The sequence below is a fragment of the Herpailurus yagouaroundi genome, unplaced genomic scaffold, assembly GCF_014898765.1.
Source record: "Herpailurus yagouaroundi ecotype Mexico unplaced genomic scaffold, PumYag 185, whole genome shotgun sequence".
Classification (NCBI taxonomy): Eukaryota; Metazoa; Chordata; class Mammalia; order Carnivora; family Felidae; genus Herpailurus; species Herpailurus yagouaroundi.
Window position 1 is genome coordinate 20,458,180 of NW_024412416.1, and position 20,657 is coordinate 20,478,836.

The window sequence follows — 20,657 nt, forward strand, 5'->3', positions numbered from 1 at the left end:
AGTTAGAAGTAAACAGAAACACTATATTTAAAATATTTTAAACACTTCACAGAAAGCAGAAGCCTCATCTCCAGTCCCTTACCTTTCGCCTGAAACCACCCCAGCATCATCAACCTCTGCCGTTAATCATAATGTAACTTTAACTAATGTAAGACTGGAGGGGCCCACCCCAGCTCTTTCCACATCTTACTCACCACAAGCTGATTCTTTAAGAACACCAAGTACTGAGGCAGCTCACATAATGCTAAGAGATCAAGAGCCGTCATTGTCGTCGCATGTAGATCCAGCAAAGGTACCTGTGCCGCAGTGTTGCCCTCATTTGTTGCTCTCCATCAATCTAGCACACGATCATTTTTGCTTTGCCCTTTAAGTGTTCCTTTTGCTTTTTTTCCTGTGGGCTTACACACCATGGTGCTTTCCAATCAGTATGGATCATTTCAGTTTTGTAGTGTGCATGGCTTCCGGTGGTATACTACTGATAATGTGGAGATAGGCCTTTTAATTGGGATTTGTGCTAATGTTTTTATTACTTTTATTTTTTGGTTTTCAGTACCCTCCAGAGTTCCTTGTAGTATGTAGCTGTGACCCATCATGAACATTTTGTGTTTTATGAACTATGGTGTCCATACTTTTCTTTATGATTTTTATTTACTCTGTCCAAATCAAATGGAATCAGTAGTTCAGTGTATTAATTTTCTACTAAATTTAGTAATTATCTTTAGCTCACTTTCATTTAGAACATGCTAAAACATAAAAGCCCTATACCTGCATTATAAATTTTGAGCTTTCACTTAAACTAGCTTTCTCACTAATCTCTTTCTATCTTGATAATAAATGGTGGAACATACCATTTTCACATACTAAATTATATTTTTGTGTATTAAAGTAGACTAGAATTGAAAACCAGCCGTTGTAGTTACACATGAATTTTTTTATACAGGTGTATAGAAAAGATCCCTATCCTGAGGAAATGATGAGACAGAATCATGTTTTAAAACAGCCACCCGTTGGTCACCCAGGGCAGAGGCCAGACAAAGAGCCTAATCTGAGCTATGAATCCCAACCCCCATATGTAGAGAAACAAGCCAGTAGAGACCTTGAACAGCCCGTGTACAGATATGACTCCTCTGGCTACCCAGACCAGTTTTCTCGAAACTATGACCATCGTCTACGCTATGAAGAGCGCATTCCTACATATGAAGAGCAGTGGTCGTATTATGATGACAAACAGCCCTACCAGCCTCGGCCTTCTTTTGATAATCAGCATCCTCGGGACCTTGACTCCAGACAGCATCCTGAAGAGTCCTCAGAACGAGGGTATTACCCACGTTTTGAAGAGCCAGCCCCTCTACCCTATGACAGCAGACCACGTTATGACCAACCACCTAGAACCTCCACCCTACGACATGAAGAGCAGCCAACTCCTGGATATGACATGCATAACAGATACAGACCAGAAGCACAGTCCTATTCTTCAGCAGGCCCGAAAGCATCTGAACCCAAGCAGTATTTTGACCAATACCCACGAAGTTATGAGCAAGTACCATCACAAGGATTTACCTCTAAAGCAGGCCACTATGAGCCTCTCCATGGTGCTGCAGTCATCCCTCCTCTAGTACCCACATCTCAGCATAAGCCAGAAGTTCTGCCTTCAAATACCAAACCACTGCCTCCACCCCCATCTCTGACTGAAGAGGAAGAAGATCCAGCAATGAAACCCCAGTCTGTGCTCACTAGAGTTAAAATGTTTGAAAACAAAAGATCTGCATCGATGGAGAACAAGAAGGATGAAAACCACACTTCTGGTTTTAAGGTAAGCATGTAACCATGCTTTTCCTGCCTTGGACACGTGGGCACATTCAGTGAAGGAGCACTTCAGAGTGCTTCGTGGCTCTCCCTCTCCTGCTTAAATGAAACCTGTTGTGTAACTATCTGTTCCTGGGGCATGTTTGTCTTCTTTTTTGCAGCCTCCAGAGGTAGCATCTAAACCTCCAGGTGCTGCCATCATTGGTCCTAAAGCCACTCCTCAGAATCAATTCAGTGAACATGACAAAACACTGTACAGGTGGGTACACTTGGTGGTGTTTGTGGTATGGAACTGACCAAGAATCTGACCCAGTTAATAAGCAAGCCATTTACTGTGTTAGAAGAGGAGAGGAAGGAAAAGGGAGAGGATCTTGATTGTTGTCCTTAAACGAAAACTACTAGCCTTTCTAATTAAGATAGTGGCCCTAGAAAGAAAAATAAAGGTCTTGAAAATGCCTTCTGTAACAGATCTTTGTTAGCCTTCAGTAATCAAGTTTTTCAAAGAGATATTCTTCTAGCAAGCAATTAAAATAAAAATTTTAAAGCCCTGCATTTGTATTATGTTTTTTAGTTTTTAAAGTGCTTTCAGACATGTAAACTCTTAGTCTTCAGGGGTAAGGAAACAGAGTTTCACTAAAATAACAAAAATTAATTATTTAGGGAGCATACTCATATGCCAGTGTGCTAAGCACTTCAGTGCAGTGTGGGTCCTTTCCTCCATTTTAAAGAGAGGCACTGAGGGGGGTGACTGGGTGGCTCAGTTGGTTAAGCATCCAACTTTAATTCAGGTCATCATCTCATGGTTTGTAGGTTCGAGCCCTGCGTTGGGCTGATAGCTCAGCGCCTGGAGCCTGCTTCAGATTCTATGTCTCCTTCTCTTTTTACCCACCCCCCCTTCTCTCCGTCTCTGTCTCTCAAAGATAAATAAACATTTAAAAAAATTTTTTCTAAGAGAGGCACTACGGCTGAGGGTTTTGAGTAGCTTTTAGGATTTAGTGGAGCCAGGAGAGAACCCTGGCCAGCTGCTCTCTTAACAGTGGCCTCATCATACTGTGAGTAAATGACAGACTGGGTTTGAATAGTTTTTCTGCCCAACTAATGAGTTTTATTTGCTTACATTTGTATTTGTAATAAAGAGAAGCTGCTATCTGACATTACGTTTTCTTTTTAATGATGTCTAGTGCTTTTCATGAAAATGTAAACTACTGTTGGGTCTTCTTTAGCCAGTATCATTAGCTGTTTTCCATAAAATAAATATGTAATAACTGAAAGCTTAGGCCCTTTTTTTATGTGAAACCTATTTATTTTTGTTGGAAAGTTTCTAAAATTCACTTAAGCAGAGTGTACATAACAATGTATAGACAGACGGTCCTCAACTTAATAATGGTTTGACTTAGGATTTTCAACTTTACAAGAGTGTGAAAGCAATATGCATTTCAGTAGAAATCATAAAAGACCTTTTCAAAATTTTTAATTTTAATTTTTTTCCCCCCAGGCTAGTGATATATGGTACAGTACTCTCTCCTGATGCCGCTTAGCGGCAGCTCCCCGTCAGCCATGTGATCACGAGGGTCAACAGCCAGTACACTTAAAACCACCCTGTATCCTTATAGCCATTCTCTTGTTCACTTTAAGTATAGCATTTGATAAATTACATGAGGTACTCAATTATAAAATAGACTTTGTGTTAGATGAGTTTGCCCAACTGTAGGCTCATGTATGTTCTGAACACACTTAAGGCAGGCTAGGGTAAGCTAGGGTGTTTGGTAGATGAGGTGTACCAAATGCATTTTGGACTCCTGGTATTTTAACCTGACAGTGGATTCATCATGATGTAACCCCATCATAAGTTGAGGAAGCTCGGTATTAATTTGCTTAATAACTTACTTTCTTCCCCACTGCTTCCTGTGCCTTGTAGAACTTTGGACTGTATAGAGCTGTTTCCTTCTATGAGAATCCTTTATTGATCCTGGATTAAAGTTCTTAAATTCTCTCAGTTATTAATTGTTGCTAACATAGATGTATATACTTTGAGAAGTTCTCCACTGTCTTAGTTAGTGCTTCCTATTCTCTAATTAACTGCTTCTAACCTGCTGTGAGGCTCTGACCAAATAATTATCAAGCTTATTAGGTTATGTCAAAGGACTCATGAGCCAGAAGAGGGCTGCCTTCTGAGTGTAAATGTATGAAGACATGGGATTTGGAATGTCCATTTTGACTGTTGGATTGTTCAGCTAGATGCTGAATAATCATAGCAGTAAAAGGTCAAGATAACATATTTGTGTATTCCATTTTCTTTGTAAAATTAACATCTAAAAAGTTCCATTTGTCATTCATTGTCAGGATCCCAGAACCTCAGAAACCTCAAATGAAGCCACCTGAAGATATTGTTCGGTCAAATCATTACGATCCCGAGGAGGATGAAGAATATTATCGAAAGCAACTCTCCTACTTTGACCGAAGAAGTTTTGAAAACAAGCCTTCTACACACATTCCTACTGGCCATCTCTCAGAGCCTGCCAAGCCAGTTCATTCTCAGAATCAACCAAACTTTTCTAGTTACTCTTCAAAGTAAGTTATTTCACCTGAGACTTACTTTTAAAAATAAGAAGAAACATAAACATTCAGTTGCATAAAGTAATCATGTGAAGTTCAGTGTATTTGGAAGGAATATAGTTAAGTCCATATTTAACACATGATTTCTGTTGGCTCCAGTGGTTCAGCACTGTGCATAGTCTGTAGCTCTAGAATATGTGTGTGTGTCTTTTGTCCTTAAACCCTGATATCTGATACATGAAATTTTTGCATTAGGAAAGTTGTTAAAATCAAAAGGTTTTTAGGTGAAGACCCTGATTTTTAGGTGAATCATAAGTCTCCCCTCTCTCTGTGCAACATATTTCATGCTGGTTCTTTTCCTTCTTTTCTGTTTTTATTTTTTAAGTATGAAAATAGCAAGGGGAGGGGTGACATTATTTGAGGGAAGATAATAGTTTGTTGTTTTTTCTTCAAGGTGAGAAAGAGCTATCTTTTTTTAAATGTGGGAGCTTGAGACGACTTTAAGTATTCTGGTCCAGTTTTACACTTGGAAAAGAAAGGAAAGTTTTAACACATGAGGTGACGTGATGGGCAGGCAGAGCTAGGACTGAACACCCAAGTTTCTCCACTCCCAGTCGTTTTCCCTGTTCTGTGCTCTTCCCTTTTGTTGACTTGTCTATTGGAGGTTTTGTTGATTTGTTTTTCTTTCTTGTGGTTTTGTTGGGGTACAAATCCAACTGAGAGTGAGGTAGAAACTCACATAGGCATAGGTGGGTTTATACTTCAGCAAAACAAACCCACAAGAATGAGAAACAGATGTGGATTTATTACAGGGAATTCATTTACACCGTTGTAGGACCCTGCTAATAAACAAGTTGTGAGTTCACAGGACAGGAAGAGAGAAGATCCAGAGCTGTTTGAGAGTCTCTGAGTTCAGGAAAGACCTAAGTTCTTTTTAAAAGGGTCCATCCAGATAATCTCCCTTTTGATTAACTGAACTCAACTGATTTAGAGGCATTACATCTGTCAGTCCCCCTCACAGCAGCACCTACATTAGTGTTTGAATGAATGATGGGGACTATAGTTTCACCTACCCAAGTTGACCTACCAAGTTCCAAAGCACCCAGATTTTTACTGAATTAGATGCTTGGGATTGTCTGAACTTAACTATCATTTATCGTGTACTGTTGAGTGAAAAATTTTTTTAAAAATACTTTAAAACCTCTATTGTTAAAAATCTAATTATAATTACCACTTTTTTCTTAGACATCATTTGAAATGAAGATTTAAAACTTTTTTCCCACTGTCCTCTATTTCAGTCTTTGTCTAGAGAAGAAAGCCCTTTATGTGAAATGCAAATGCAAACTTTGGGTGCTGCAGTGGGGGTTCTGTTAAATACAAACAGTGTCTTATACCAGTATTGTGAGCCTCCCCCAACACAACGCTAGAGAGGTGCCCAGTACATCTGGGGAGGGTGTCCAGACTCCGGTGAGCCTTAGTAGCTCACCTCTGGTAAGGTAGGAGGGTGTATCCTTTTGTAATCATCTCTACTTAAGTCATTAAACACATTCGTTCTTGTTAGAAGCAGGTCCAAGGGTATAGTTTAAGGAGAGAGATTTTATTCATCCTTTTATATACTCGGTAAATAGAATGCAGTCTTAAAAGAACACATTTAGATCTGAAAAGTAAGAAGTCTCATCAGAGAATCAACTGACAAGGCATTTTTGGTTTTGGGTTGAGTTTTCTACAAAGAAGACTTAACGTATTTGTGACGTATAATTTTCATTCAGGGTCTAGAATGCTGCCTAGTATTTGGTGGGTGGGGACCCAGCAACACAGGGCATAGTGTGCTAGGTGTGTCAGCTGCCCACCTTTTCATTAATGCAGCTCTGGGAGGAATGAGTCTTAACTGGTCAGAGGTTTCTCAAGGGTAGATTGCCTTTGACAGAAACACATAACATCTGTCTTTGTGAATAGGCCCCAGACTCTGAATGTTTGTGTTTCCTGCCATGAGTGTTATGGAAGCCGGAAAGTGTGACTTGAGATGCACATTTTAATACATTTCCTTCCTTTGTGATAGAAATCAAAAACTCTTTGTAGTTGTGCTTCACGTCCCCATGTGGGTATTCGGTGGATAGAGCTTTGGGAAGGAGAATGAGGAGTGAGACATGATGGCTAAGACATAAGGGGTCTCTGTGCCTTGCCCTTCTAATGCTGTTGTACTGTTGTGCCCAGTGAATACGGCTTTAACAATTAGAAAGTCATTTAAAATATACAGCCCTCTTACAGTATTTCAAAACTGCTTTTTGTTACCAGTAGACTGCCTACAGGCCTTCATTTTCTAAAGTATAATATAGAAATAGCAAAGCTCTTTTCTTCTGGGTAATAGGTGCTTATGTTCCACTTAAGAACATACCTCCGAGGGGACCTGGCTGGTTCAGTTGGTTAAGTGTCTGACTCTTGATTTCATTCAGGTCATTCATCCCAGGGTCGTGGGATCGAGCCCCACATTGGTCCCTGAACTGGGTGTGGAGCCTGCTTAAGATTCCCTCTTACTCTGCCCCTCCCTTGCTTGTTCTCTCATGTTCCCCACCCTCCAACAAAAACTCCATACCTGAGAAATGGTGGGAGTTGAGAAGGGAGAATGGTAGCACAGGACAGACGCCCCAGAGAGCAAGTGGATATCACCTGTCTTACAGCTCTGGAGAGCTGGGTTGGAATTGGGGAGATTAGGAGATCAGTGACTCAGACATTGATCTTCAAAACAAGTAAAGAGTTTCCGGGATCCTATGACAGGGCTAGAAGAGCCCTGTGCATGTGTCCCAGCCCAGAAACTGAGCTTCTTCAGGGCAACGAGAGATTTTTTTGTCACTAAAATATCTTGTCTCTCAAAAGTCAACTTACCGTGAGACTTTTATGTCTCAAAATAAGTGTTAGTAGTTTTCAGCTTTTTAAGAACTTAGTAAGATTAACTTGGTTTCTATGTGCATGTGGCATTCACTGAGAGAGGCTGTGAGATTCAAACATGGAAGCTTTGCAGATAGGCTCCCCCCCATCCCAGGACTTACTTTAGGACTGGTAATGGATTCAGGTCTTGGCAGGAAAGAGCACAGGTTAATCATAGTCAGGTTTCAAAGGCATGCATATTTCAGCTTGCCTGTTCATCATCACCCCCACTAGGGATCAGCACAGCTGTTGTGTTGTACGGCTTCCTCCTACATTTTCACTTAGAGGATTTCTTTTGCCCAGCCCTTTTTTTTTTAATGGAGCATTTCATTCTTTCTTCTTCAGAGTCTGCTGATTATTCTTAGTATTCCTTCTTTATTTAGTCCGTTTCTTTGCTCACCACTAGCAAGTGAAGCCAAAGTGGGCAGAGATGGAAGAGTAATAAAGCTCAAGCACCTTGCTACTCACTAGCAGCACAGTTAAAATACGTGGAGGGCCGGGACACCTGAGCAGCTCAGAAGGTTAAGTTTCCGACTCTTGGTTTTGGCTCAGGTTGTGATCTCATGGTTAGTAGTGCAGAGCCTGCTTGAAATTCTTTCTCTCCCTCTCTCTGCCCTTCCTGCGTGCATGCATGTGTGTGCGCGCGCGCTCTCTCTCTCTCTCTCTCTCTCTCTCAAAATAAATAAACATTTTTAAAATGTATGTGGAAAGTGGGCAGGCAGTACCTAACTATATTAACTGTATTTTGATTTATTGGTGATTTTCCAAACTTAAGTGAGAGCTAGTGATGTTTTCTTTTATAGATCAGATGATTCTGAAATGGTGGATGTGTATTTTTTTGGTTGATATTTTAAAATGACATTTGAGTTCCATTTGCTGCAAATGTACTTAGTTAGATTGACCATTTTCTTTCATTTTTCTATTGCGCTTTTGCTTTGCCATCACCTAGATTTCTTGGCTCTTATCCTAGCTATGACTACTTGAAAAGGACCGTCAAGTGGTAAGACTGGCATTAATGTGAGGCTGTTACATGAGGTGTCCCTCACTGCGTCACTGGCATTATGTGCACTTTTAGATTTTAAAGTCATCTTCAAATGTTTAGCCTAAGTGCCTGAAAGCGACAAAACCACATAGTTTTAAAGCCAATCACTAGAGTAGACTTCCCCAATGAAATTTTCTGTGAAAATACATTCCAAATGTGTGTTTTGTTTGTGCACATAAAACCAGTGCAGCTTTGGCTCTCTGCAAAGGTTTAGATGGCAGTGTTGTAATTATGGGTCTATTTTAAAGATTTCTTTTGTTTGAATTGTACGTGTTACGTATTAACAATTGGCCATCTGAAAAATAAGCATACATGGCACAATTTGACTTAAAAGAGCCTTATAAAATCAAGCAGTGTCTGCTACTCTAGCAACTATTTAAACAATTACAAATGGATCTAGTAAATCAAGGGCAGTTTCAAAGTGAAAGATGTCCAGTGTGTTTAGTGTTACTGGAACACAGCCACACCCATTTCATTTACATATTGTCTATGGCTGCTTTGGGGCAGAGTTCGAATAGTTGTGACAGAGACTGCATGGCCCAAAAAGCCAACAACATTTACTGTCCAGCCCTTTACAAAAAATTTGCCAACCTCTGGTCTATAAAAACATTTTTTGTGGTGCTCTGAGTGTGCCAGAAACCAAGGATTTGTACTTTAGATACCAAATCAGTAGTGAATCTAAGGAAGATTTGGGCCAATAAATATTTTTCAAAATATTTGCAAGACTTTCTTAAACCTCCCAGTCATTACTGCCTTTTTGTAAGCAACACAATTAATATTACAAGTATACCCAAAATTTCATCTGCCTTTGGTTGCCATCTTCTGGATGTTTTACTAATATTCTTTAAGTATCTGTCCTGTCTTTACATTTCTTGTGCTGATGAATGATTGAATTTGTTTGTATATTTTGGTAGAGTTAGCCATTTATACTCATAAGAATAAATTGTGAAATTTCCAGTTTTTTGTTGTTGTTTTTTTTTTTAACTCAGGGATAATTAGAAGAATGAGAACTTGCTTTTTTGTAAATGTGAATCCATATTCATAAGTTGGCATTGTCTTTTTTTTTTTCATAGGGGAAAGTCTCCTGAAGCTGACACTGCGGATAGATCATTTGGTGAGAAACGCTATGAGCCGATCCAGGCCACTCCCCCTCCTCCTCCATTGCCCTCCCAGTATGCCCAGACCAGCTCCTCTCTCGCCCTCCACACGCATGCCAAGGGGGCACATGGTGAAGGTAGGAAGTTTGGTTTGGAAGTTGGCATTACTGCTGTAATAGAGTAATACTTACAAAATTGTATTCTTGCAGTTTGTAAGCAAAAGTGTTTTTCATTTAAAAATACATACTTGGGAGCCTGAGTGGCTCAGTCAGTGAAGTGTCCAACTCTTGGTTTCAGCTGAGGTCAGGATGTCACAGTTCGTGAGTTCAAGCCCTGCATCAGGCTCTGCACTGACAGCACAGAGCCTGCCTGAGATTCTCTCTCCCTCTCTCCCTGCCCCTCCTCTGCTCTGTCTCTCAAAATAAATAAATTTAAAAACAAATTTTTTAAAAAATACATACTTGAAACATACAGGCTGGGAACAATGAAACTAAGTGTTTTGTTAAAAGTACATCTCCTAAAAAAAAAAAAAAGGTACGTCTCCTGTTTTTATAACTATAACCATTATATCAGAAAAGAGTTTTAGCTAAATAGATGTTAATCTGTTTTACTATCACAGCTCTCAATTTTTGGAAGTAGTATTTGTTTGCCGGTATGTCTGAATCTAAATTTTTGATTGGTGGTTTGTAAAAATTACTGTTATATTCCATTTATATCCATGGATATAGGAAAGCCATAAAGTCCCACATAACCTGCAACCCTTAGCACCTCACAGTTATGTGCTGTGGCAAAATCCCAGCAGAGTAGCCAACAGCTCCAGGTGATTCATTTTAACAGCTGTACCCCTGCGTTTTTCCCATCTTCTCTCCTTCATGTCTCCCTGACCAGGAACTATTTTCCTTTACCCATGCCGCCTCTCTTCCGGGGCCATTGGCGTGGCTCCTCTCCTTCATTCCTGCTCGCTTCATCTTTCTCTCTGGCCTCACACAGGTGCAGCTCACTTCTCCGTTGTTCAGAGCACCTGTTGTTCCTGCTGCCTCCTCAAACTGTCCTATGTCTCTTTGCCTTCCATCAAACACTCTGAAAGGGAGACTGTTGCCTTCACCTCCAAATGCCCCTTTTTTGGCCCTTTCAAAAAAAAAAAGATTGTTTATTTTACCCTAAGAATATACCATGATTTATCCATTCTCCTGTTGGCTTTTTGCTACTACAGACATTTCTCTGTTATTTACAAGAATCAAATTCTAGGCCAGCTGTAGAGGTGTACTGGTAGATTGATCTTATACCATGTTTAGGATTTTCTTTCCACACTGTCATGTCTGCAGGTAAAGTTTTAATTCTTTCCGATCTTTAAATGCCTTTTCTTTTTCTTGCCTTCTTGTGCACTGTCAGGGACCTCCGGCAAATGTGTCAGTTTGGAAGTGATGAGAGCAGACATCTCTGCCTTCCCCATCTTAGGGAGAAAGGATTTAATGTTTCACCCTTACGACATTAGCTCTATGTTTTTTATGGCTTGTTATAGCTACTCTTTATTAGGTTTTAGATACTCCTTTCTATTCCCCTCTAGTTTGCTGAAAGTATTAGGTCACATGCTGTTTCTGCATGTAGTAAGATTACCGTAACATTTTCCTTCTTTAGTGTGTTAATGCAGTAAATTATATTGCTGTGTTCACAAGGAATTTGGGTTTATTTTTTCCTTTTTATGTAATGTCCCTGTCTGGTTTTACCATCGTTGTTGTGCTAGTTCATAAAAGAGAGCCTAGGACATGTCCCCTGTTTTCTTTCTAAAAGACTTTGTATAGTGTTGGTGTTATTTTTTCTGGAATTATTTCCTAGAATTCAGTTAGTACTTCTTTACCTTGCCACCAGCCATGCATGGAGATTCCTGTTCCACATCTTTGCCAACTCTTGGCATTACTGAACCGAAGTGTTGCCAATCTAATGGGTATGAAGTGTATTTGGGGTTTGTTATGTATTTGCATTTCCCTGGTAGTGAGGTTTTCTGTCTTGTAAGGTAACTGAGCATTCTGGCCTTCACTTCTGTTGTTGCCTCTGCACAGCTTTCCCCATATTCCTATTAGTAGCATCTTTCTGGTGGGTGTATAGGGGTTCTTTATAGGTTTTAGATCCTAATTCTGTACAGTTATGCAAATTGTGCTCCCAGTCTGTGGCTCCTTTTGACTTCATTTAGGTGAGTTTTGTAGTGTTGATTTTTTTTTTCTTTTTTTTTCCTTTTTTTAACATAGCTCTACTGTCATTCTGTTTCTAATTTGATACGGACAGTGGGAGAGGGTACTCAGACAACCAGGCTCTGGAGGCCTGGACCCTGAGCAGCATGACCCTGACTCCACAGTCACAAGATACCCCAGAGTACCACATGTGTCCATGCCCCCTGGTCCCTCGATGTCACAGGTAGCCACCAGGGTTCAAGAGTCACTTTCTAATTGTGGGGACCCTGACTTGGGCCTTGACTTCAGCACCGAGACAAGTTAAGATGGGAGAGACATCATAGGGGCTATTAAAACTTCTTTGAGGAAGTTTTTTAAATGCTTATATATGTTTATTTTTCAGGTAATTCGGTGTCATTGGATTTCCAGAATTCTTTAGTGTCTAAACCAGATCCACCTCCGTCTCAGAATAAGCCAGCAACTTTCAGACCACCGAACCGAGAAGATACTGTTCAGTCTACTTTCTATCCCCAGAAAAGTTTCCCGGATAAAGCTCCAGTTAATGGAGCTGAACAGACTCAGAAAACAGTCACTCCAGCATATAATCGATTCACACCAAAACCATACACAAGTTCTGCTCGGCCATTTGAGCGCAAGTTTGAAAGTCCTAAATTCAACCACAATCTTTTGCCAAGTGAAACTGCACATAAACCTGATTTGTCATCAAAAGCCCCTACTTCACCAAAAACTCTTGTGAAAGCGCACAGTGTGGCACAGCCTCCTGAGTTTGACAGTGGAGTTGAAACTTTCTCCATCCATGCAGATAAGCCCAAATACCAAATGAATAATGTCAGCACTGTGCCTAAAGCTGTTCCTGTGAGGTAAGATTTTTGCCTTTTTCTTGGCTCTGTGATTTGTCTAATGTGAGTTTGGTGTAGTTTATGTGATTTGGGACTTTTAAGAATCATTCTGACATAAACTTTTTTTTTTTTTTATTAATGTTTGCTTATTTTTGAGAGAGAGAGAGAGCACACATGCACAAGTGGGAGGGGCAGAGAGAGAGGGAGACAGAGGATCCAAAGCAGGCTCCAGGCTTTGAGCTATCCGCACAGAGCCTGATGCGGGGCTCGAACTTGTGAACCGTGAGATCATGACCTGAGCCAAAGTCAGATGCTTAACTGACTGAGCCACCCAGGCTCCCCTTAACTTAAACTTTTAAACTGAACAGTTTTGTCCAAAAGGTTGTTGCAATGAATGCTGTTATATGAAAGGTCCTGCAAGAGGTGTTAAGAGAATATTAATAAAATAATAAAGCTAACTGATCATGTACAGTCCATAGATACTGTCAATATCCCCATTTTACTAAGAACTGAAGTCAGGTGACACTGCATGTTGCCCAGTCACACAACTAGGGTGAAGGAGCCCCGGTTCAGCTGCTCCTGGTCATCTGAATACAGAGCCCGTATTCTGAACCAAGCATAGCATTCCATAACCTCTAACCTTGGCCTGCTTACATTTGGAAAATATCTCAGAAGCCTGAGCACCTGTATTCCCTGTCTACTCTCTGTTCAACAGTGATACTAGAAAATGTAACAACCTCAAAATGGTTGCTCTTTTTATGGTTTTAGTGAGTAATATATTTGAGCAAATGAGACTGGGAAAGCCTCATATACTCCTTTCTCTAGACCTGTTCTGGCCTCACATAAGCTCACCTCAGCCTCCCAAATCCACTTACATTGTCAAGCCACCTGCTGAAACAGAAGCACTTGCAGCCAGAACCCAGGGCCAGGAGGGCCACCTGCTAGCTTCCCAAAAACAGGGATGGTCATGGAAATGTGCTGCCTTCTCCTCTTTGTAAGCCTTTCCTGTAGTGGGGGATGGGGTGCTGCATCAGCATTGTCCCTGCTGCTCTGGTCATGCAGGAATCATCTGTAGCTTCCCTCCACACACTTACTGTGTCGGTCCATCTTTCTGCTCACTTTTAGGTTGTGACTCAAAATTTTACTCCAAGCAGTCTTGGTAGCCTATGCTTTTGAAGCAGTCTTTGATACCACATCCCCTTGGCTTCTGATATTCTTTGTGTACTAAGTGAATATACTTTTTTTTTCATGGGTGCTTGGGGTGTACCCATACCAAAGTATTGTAGAAAGCTTTGACAGCGTGGGCCATAAGTGTGCATGCTCAAAATCCTAGGGAGATAGAGAACCTAATTAGTACTCATCAAGTCTGAGATGCCATAAGTTGCAAGATGCACCATTGTCTTATATATCACTAAGAAGAAAAGAAAAGTGCTATCAGTTAAACCATGACTTACCGTCAATTTTAAAATACGAATTTCATGGATGTTAAAATGCTGTTAAGACCAACGTATTGTAGTAGTTGGGTGAGCAAGGTATTAGGCTTTGTACATTCAGTAATGAAATTAGTTATCTTCAAAAATGAAATCGATTTCTCCAGGAAGAATATGATTTATTACTCCTGTGAGTAAAATGTGTCACCAAAAACTTACCTTTTTGATTAAATGGAGAAATAAAATGAAACAATCTGTTAGAGTCATAATGGAAACTCTGCTATATTGTTGGAGGTTTATTCATTAGCTATTTCTGGATTCTCAGCCCTTCAGCTGTGGAAGAAGATGAAGATGAAGATGGTCACACCGTGGTGGCCACAGCCCGAGGCGTGTTTAACAGCAATGGTGGGGTGTTGAGTTCCATAGAAACCGGCGTTAGTATAATTATCCCACAAGGAGCCATTCCTGAGGGAATTGAGCAGGAAATCTATTTCAAGGTCTGCCGAGACAACAGCATCCTCCCACCTTTAGATAAGGAGAAAGGTAAATGGTTTTATTTTTCTGCTTGGTTTTTAGTAACTTGAGTTGTCCTGTGTGCTCTTCAAAGCTTGTAGTGTTCAATTGAGAGGATAATCTGGACCCCTTTTCTGCTTTGCCAACCCCAGCACGTTTCTCCCATCAGGGCAGGCCTCTCCATTGGGCACTGTGGAGGGGGGTGCCCTGGGATGGCATCACAGGCAGGCATGGGGTGTCCCACAGGAAGTCCAAGCTGGTGGAGGTGAGCACACAAGACCTTCCACTCATTGGGCTTTACTTTCACTGTGGAAATGACAGTGACAGCAGATGACTGGCCTTTGGGCATTCCTCCCTTGGTCTGCTAGGTGGTCTTAGCTGACCTCACCAAATCTGTCTTTGCGTCATTCATCCCTTCCATGTCTAGAGACAGGTTAGATAACACCCACCCAGAAAGGCTTTGCTCCATGCCTGTCACCTGACTGTAAGACAGAAGCTTCTCGGGGCAGGTGCTCGTCACCCCAGCTCTAGCACTAGTAAGAGCTCCACACGGCGAATAAAATATCCCTCTCAGGTATCACCATGTGTGTTTCTGAACTTAAGGAATCCAGGAAAGCTGTTATTTTTCGTAATCTTCCTGGATATGTCAGGACGATATGATGAACTACGTGATGACTTCTTTTGGAGTCTTATAGCAGTTGCTTTACTTCCTTAAATATGTTACTCGAGCTCATTTTCTTAACATTTTGCTGGAACACTAACATATGTTGGCCCTGTGTGAATCCCTTAAACCAAGTCTGTAGCAAATACAACATTTAAAACGTAAGATCTAAGTAACATTTACAAAAAATACATTTGAATATACAAGAACCCCATGATCGAATGGTGTAGCCACTGGCTACCTGTGGTTATTATGAATTGAAATGTGCTGGAAGTATAAAATACACACTGATTTCAGAGACTTACTATATTGGTTACATGCTGAAATAATGTTTGGGATATATTGGGTTACATAAATATTAAAAATGTATGTCCCTGTTGTTTTTTTCTTAATGTGGCTACTAGAACATTTTAAATTACACATGTGTCTTGCATTATGTTTCTGTCGGTCACTGCAACTATAGAGAACTAATAGCATTTGGATTTAAAGCATGTCATTAGAAGGGAGGATGAGGAGAACTGTGGGCTAGAAAGAAGATGGTCATCTAACCTCTCACTCCCACCCCCTCCTTGACTGCAGGCGAGACACTGCTGAGCCCCTTAGTGATGTGTGGGCCCCATGGCCTCAAGTTCCTGAAGCCCGTGGAGCTGCGCTTACCACACTGTGCGTCCATGACTCCTGACGGTTGGTCTTTTGCTCTAAAATCATCCGACTCCTCGTCGGGTATGCTGTCTTCACTCTGTCCTTTGGGGGCTTTGGGTACTGTCATTGATTAATCCCTGGGCTGTTGGAGCTACACATGCTGTTTGTTAGCACATCTCTACCTCTGTTGCTGTGGCCTTGTAGGCATCACCAGTGTTTTGAAATTTCTTTGTGGTTCATATATAAATGACTATGGAAAAGTATGGGAAGTTTCTGCCTTTTAAACATTGATGATTTGGCCAAAGGTTGGCTGTTTCTTGGTGTTCAACAAAATTATTTGTTCTGTCAAAATTTTTAAGATGCAGTGGGAGAATTTTTGTTGCTCTACGTACATGGGCATTTCCATCTTCTTATTAAGATGATTCCTTTATATAATAATTTCTTTATATAATAAAATTATATAATAATTTCTGTTATATATAAATAATTCCTTTATATAATAATTACCAGTCTTTAATTCCTCAATCTACAAAGTATAGACACCAGAGAAATCTGCAAGACAAAAAATACCTTCCACTGGGATCATACTTGGCCACGGTTTTCAGTGCAAAACCCTGAATAACTGCTGTTGTACACACTACTTTTAAATGGCTTTTTTTGCTCTTAAGATCATAATTTCAAAATTTCCATTGCATTTTCACATTTCTCACTTCTTTGGGTGACTACATCAGTTACCAGTTGAAGCATTCTATATTTTTTGGTATAGATCACTTTAATTAAACCTAATATACAGAAATAAGAATTTAAAGTTTTGCTTCTGAATTTTTAGTAAATCAGGTAAACATAATGCAGTTTTAATATGAAATAGAGCTTTAGGGTATTAAAATTGTAGGAATATACTTTAATACTACCCAAGATTAAAAATTATATATAAATATGTATTTCCTGATATCTGCAGGTACATTTTCTGGAAAAAGCTAATAAATTAATTTTAATACACTGGATAGTAAAGCTGTTTCCTCAGGGACTCCACTGAGAAGCATTTTATTAGCCTAGTTTGAATTAATGAATTAACATTAATAAAACTGCACTTAAAACGTGATATTCTGAAAGTCAAGTTGTAGCATGAGCTCTGATTGTTTTCTAAACCAAATTAGGATGAAAGTCTTTAAAATAACTGTCTATTGTAGTTAGTTGTTTTAGAAATGATTTTCTTCCGGGATATTATATGAAGCATAAATTATCTATTTGTTATTCCTGCTTTTTATGCCACAGAACAAAAGTTATTTTGTTAGATTGAAACAACTTTTTCCTGTGTTAAATTTTGAGTGCGTTCACATAGAAGAGAAATGTTCCTCTGTGTAATCCCATATGGCTCTAGAATGCTTTGCTACTATAAATTTCTGTTTAGAAAGTCAGGGATAGGTGTTTTTTTTTTTTTGTCTCCAATGTTTATTTTTGAGAGAGAGAGAGAGAGCGCGCGCGCACGCCAGTGAGGGAGAGGCAGAGAGGGAGAAACAGAATCCAAAGCAGTCCCCAGGCTCTGAGCTGTCAGCACAGAGCCCAACACGGGACTTGAACTCATGGATGGCGAGATCATGACCTGAAGCGAAGTCGGGTGTGTTCAACCCACTGAACCAGCCAGGCCCCCCATGGGGGGTAGCTTTTGATAAGTACTAACTTGATCCCAACAAAAATTAGTATAATAAGTGGGGGTTTTTTTGTTTTTTTACTTCCAAAGAGTTGTTTTCACTCTACCTCATGCCTGAGCAGGCTGTTCTCTGCAGTACTGCCCATAGAGATCTGTGAAGTTAGATCACTCGGTTTTAAACTGCTGAGCCCATGATGACTCAGAGACCATTTCGGTGTACGGCTTGCTGTGCATAGCGTCTCTCAACCTTGGCGTAACGTGGACGTTGTGGCCAGATGAGAATTCTTTGTTTGTAGGGGCTGTCCTGTGCATCGTGGGCTGTGTAGTGGCATCCCTGGCCTCTGCTCACCAGATGTCAGTTGTGACAGGCCACAACGTCTACAGACATCATCCCACAGGGGTGCAGAATCGCTCCTGGTTAAGAACTATTGTGTAAGGGAGGCAAAAGTCAACAGCTTCGAGTATCCCTTACCTTGGATGCCACAGAGCATACAGTCATGCCAGCCTTCTTCACACTAGGTGTCCGATACTGGGGCTTCTTAGCTTCAGCTGCAAATCTCAAAAGCAACAAGAGCTTGTTAAAAATGGATGGGGCGCCTGGGTGGCTCAGTCGGTTAAACGTCCGACTGCAGCTCAGGTCGCGATCTCGCCGTCCGGGAGTTCGAGCCCCGCATCGGGCTTTGGGCTGATGGCTCAGAGCCTGGAGCCTGCTTCCGATTCTGTGTCTCCCTCTCTCTCTGCCCCTCCCCCGTTCATGCTCTGTCTCTCTCTGTCTCAAAAATAAATAAAAAACGTTAAAAAAAAATTAAAAAAAAAAATGGAAATACCCAAGCCCTGCTTCAAACTCAACAGACAGTGAATTTTCAGAATTTCACAAGTGATTTTGTTGTACCGCCAAGTTCAGGGCTGAGAAACTCTCGGCCCAGACTTGCTGATTTTTGGGGGGTAAAGGGGAGAAAGGGCCTTCCTTCCAGAAGAAACCAGATTCTGCAGAATTTTCAGGCATTCATTCATTGGCGTGTAGTTGAGTGTGAGAAATGTGTTCTCATATTCAATTCAAATGGGTCCCAACTTTCAGAAGTGCTGTCAGTAGTTCTGTGGAGCCAGGCACTGGAACTATACCCCAGGCGTATTTGTCGCCCCAACTTGTATTCACTGTTTGAAAAGGCATAAACTTGAAAACAACATAAAGAATAAAGGAGAAATCTGAAACCACTTTGAATCCTTAGATGCTAGTGGGTCCTCAATGGAATATAGCACTTAGAGCTTTGATAACAAGTGCATATGCTGAAGAAAGAGAAGAAGGTTGTATGGAAGTATATGTGTTTATGTTTGTCCCATGACCATTAGGGCTGGCACTTTAACCAACCACAATTGATATGAACTTCTTTTTCTCTCATAGGTGATCCTAAAACCTGGCAAAACAAGTGTCTTCCTGGAGATCCAAATTACCTTGTTGGAGCAAACTGTGTTTCTGTCCTGATAGACCACTTTTAATTCTTAAAATATAGGAACTTGTTAAATAATGTGAAACTGGGTTAAACTTACTAAATCTAAATGGAAGCACTCTATCAAGTATTACACTTTTCTTAGAATTGATACTGCGATTTGTTAGTATTAAGCATTTTGTTTGAACAGATGAAGATTAGTGAGCATGCCCCTGCCCTTGGTCAGAAAACATGCTGCAAACTGCGTGTTTATAATTGAAAAACTATTGGTATTGGCTGGAGGGTCAAAGATGGTTTGCTTTGTAATGATTTTTGTACTTTTTTATGGTCACTGCTTAACTTCACATATTGATTTCCGTTAAAACACCAGCCAGTAAATGGGGTGCATTTGAGTTCTATTCTTTCCAAAGTACATTGTTTCAAACTTTATTATGGCCCTAGCCTGGCATACACATTTTATTTTATTATGCATGAGGTAATATGCACACATTTTAAAAATGTACCTGGAACCATATAAACCAGTGTAGTAGATTTAACAGAAATGTACAGCAAGGGGAATTTATAGCTCTTTTTGGCAGGGGGTGGGGGGAGTCAAGTGAAGACAATTACTTATTGTATATGAAAACACATTTTTTTAGGGAAGGACACCAAAGCATGTGAGACTGGTTATGTGGCTTCTTTGGATCTATAAATTAACCATATCACCACAAACATACTAACCAGCAGGAATGCCTTACCCTCATGTTTTTAATTCTTAGATCATTCTTTCCGTGTATTACTAAGTTTTTATGGCTTTTGTGCACATCTAGATACTGTATCATGAAAAAGATTGAGTAAATTGTGGATTTGGTGGTTTCAGAAATGTATAATCACCCAGAAGAAAAAAATGGTGTGATTTGGGGATTTTTCTTTTCTTCCTCCAAGGGGCAGTGGTGGTTTTCTGTTCTTTTTGGCTATGCATTTGAAAATTTTGATGTTTCAAGGATGCTTGTACATAACGCGTGCATACCACTTTTGTTCTTGGTTTGTAAATTAACTTTTATAAACTTTACCTTTTTTTATACATAAACAAAACCGAGTTTCTTAAGGCTACCTTTGTATCTCTCTCCTGTACCTCTTGAGCCTTGAACTTTGACCTCTGCAGCAATAAAGCAGCATTTCTATGACACCTACAAGGTCATTTTTAAAAAAAAAAAAAAGAATGCACAGAGTTGTTACATTTTTAAAAGTGCTGCATTTAAAAGATACAGTTACTCAGAATTCTCTAGTTTGATTAAATTCTTGCAAAGTATCCTGACTGTAATTTGTGATACCATGCTGTGCCCTAAAGTGTATTTTTTTACTAATAGACAATTTATTATGGCACATCAGCACGATTTCTGTTTAGATAATACACCACTACATTCTGTTAATCATTCATTAGGTGTGACTGAATTTCTTTTGCAGTTATTAAAAAATCTCAAATTTCTAAATCTGCAGAATAAAACTTTTTAAAATAAAGTGCTGGTTTGGTCTGTTTCCCCCCAGTTTCTAGTTTCATGCAACTTTATAATCCTGTTAAAAGTCCTGCATCCTGCTGCACATCACCTAGTCCCCTTCTACTGCATCAGGTAGGGTGTCTGTGGAGTACGTCCCTGCAGCCATTGCACCCAGATAGGTGAGCAGTGCCAGTCACTGAAACCTCAAGACAGAGTAAGAAGAGAAGGAGGCTGACTTAGAGAGTTCTTGGCAGTGTTTCCACCGCTTCTGTAAATATACATATATTTATGTGTGCATTCGTGTCTTGTATCCTGCTTTTTCCCAAAAACGTAACATGGACATTTTCTTATGTTGTAACATTTGGGGGTAGAAAGTGATT

At 40.2% G+C, this 20,657-nt stretch overlaps 1 protein-coding gene across 7 annotated transcripts in view; it reads left to right on the top strand.

Annotated features, from left to right (window-relative positions):
* TJP1 (tight junction protein 1) overlaps window positions 1-20,299 on the top strand; it is a 377,020-nt gene extending 356,721 nt beyond the window's left edge. For 2 of the 7 annotated variants that reach the window (XM_040493816.1, XM_040493823.1), the window contains 9 exons: window positions 53-292; window positions 941-1,813; window positions 1,968-2,065; window positions 4,150-4,377; window positions 9,403-9,563; window positions 11,998-12,475; window positions 14,210-14,427; window positions 15,638-15,781; window positions 18,754-20,299. In XM_040493816.1, the coding sequence (XP_040349750.1) occupies window positions 53-292; window positions 941-1,813; window positions 1,968-2,065; window positions 4,150-4,377; window positions 9,403-9,563; window positions 11,998-12,475; window positions 14,210-14,427; window positions 15,638-15,781; window positions 18,754-18,848 (2,535 nt within the window). In that variant the 3' untranslated portion in view covers window positions 18,849-20,299. The remainder of the gene's footprint in view (window positions 1-52; window positions 293-940; window positions 1,814-1,967; window positions 2,066-4,149; window positions 4,378-9,402; window positions 9,564-11,997; window positions 12,476-14,209; window positions 14,428-15,637; window positions 15,782-18,753) is intronic. The other 5 variants (XM_040493817.1, XM_040493818.1, XM_040493819.1 and 2 more) reach the window with 5 other exon arrangements.
* The last annotated feature ends 358 nt before the right edge of the window (window positions 20,300-20,657 follow it).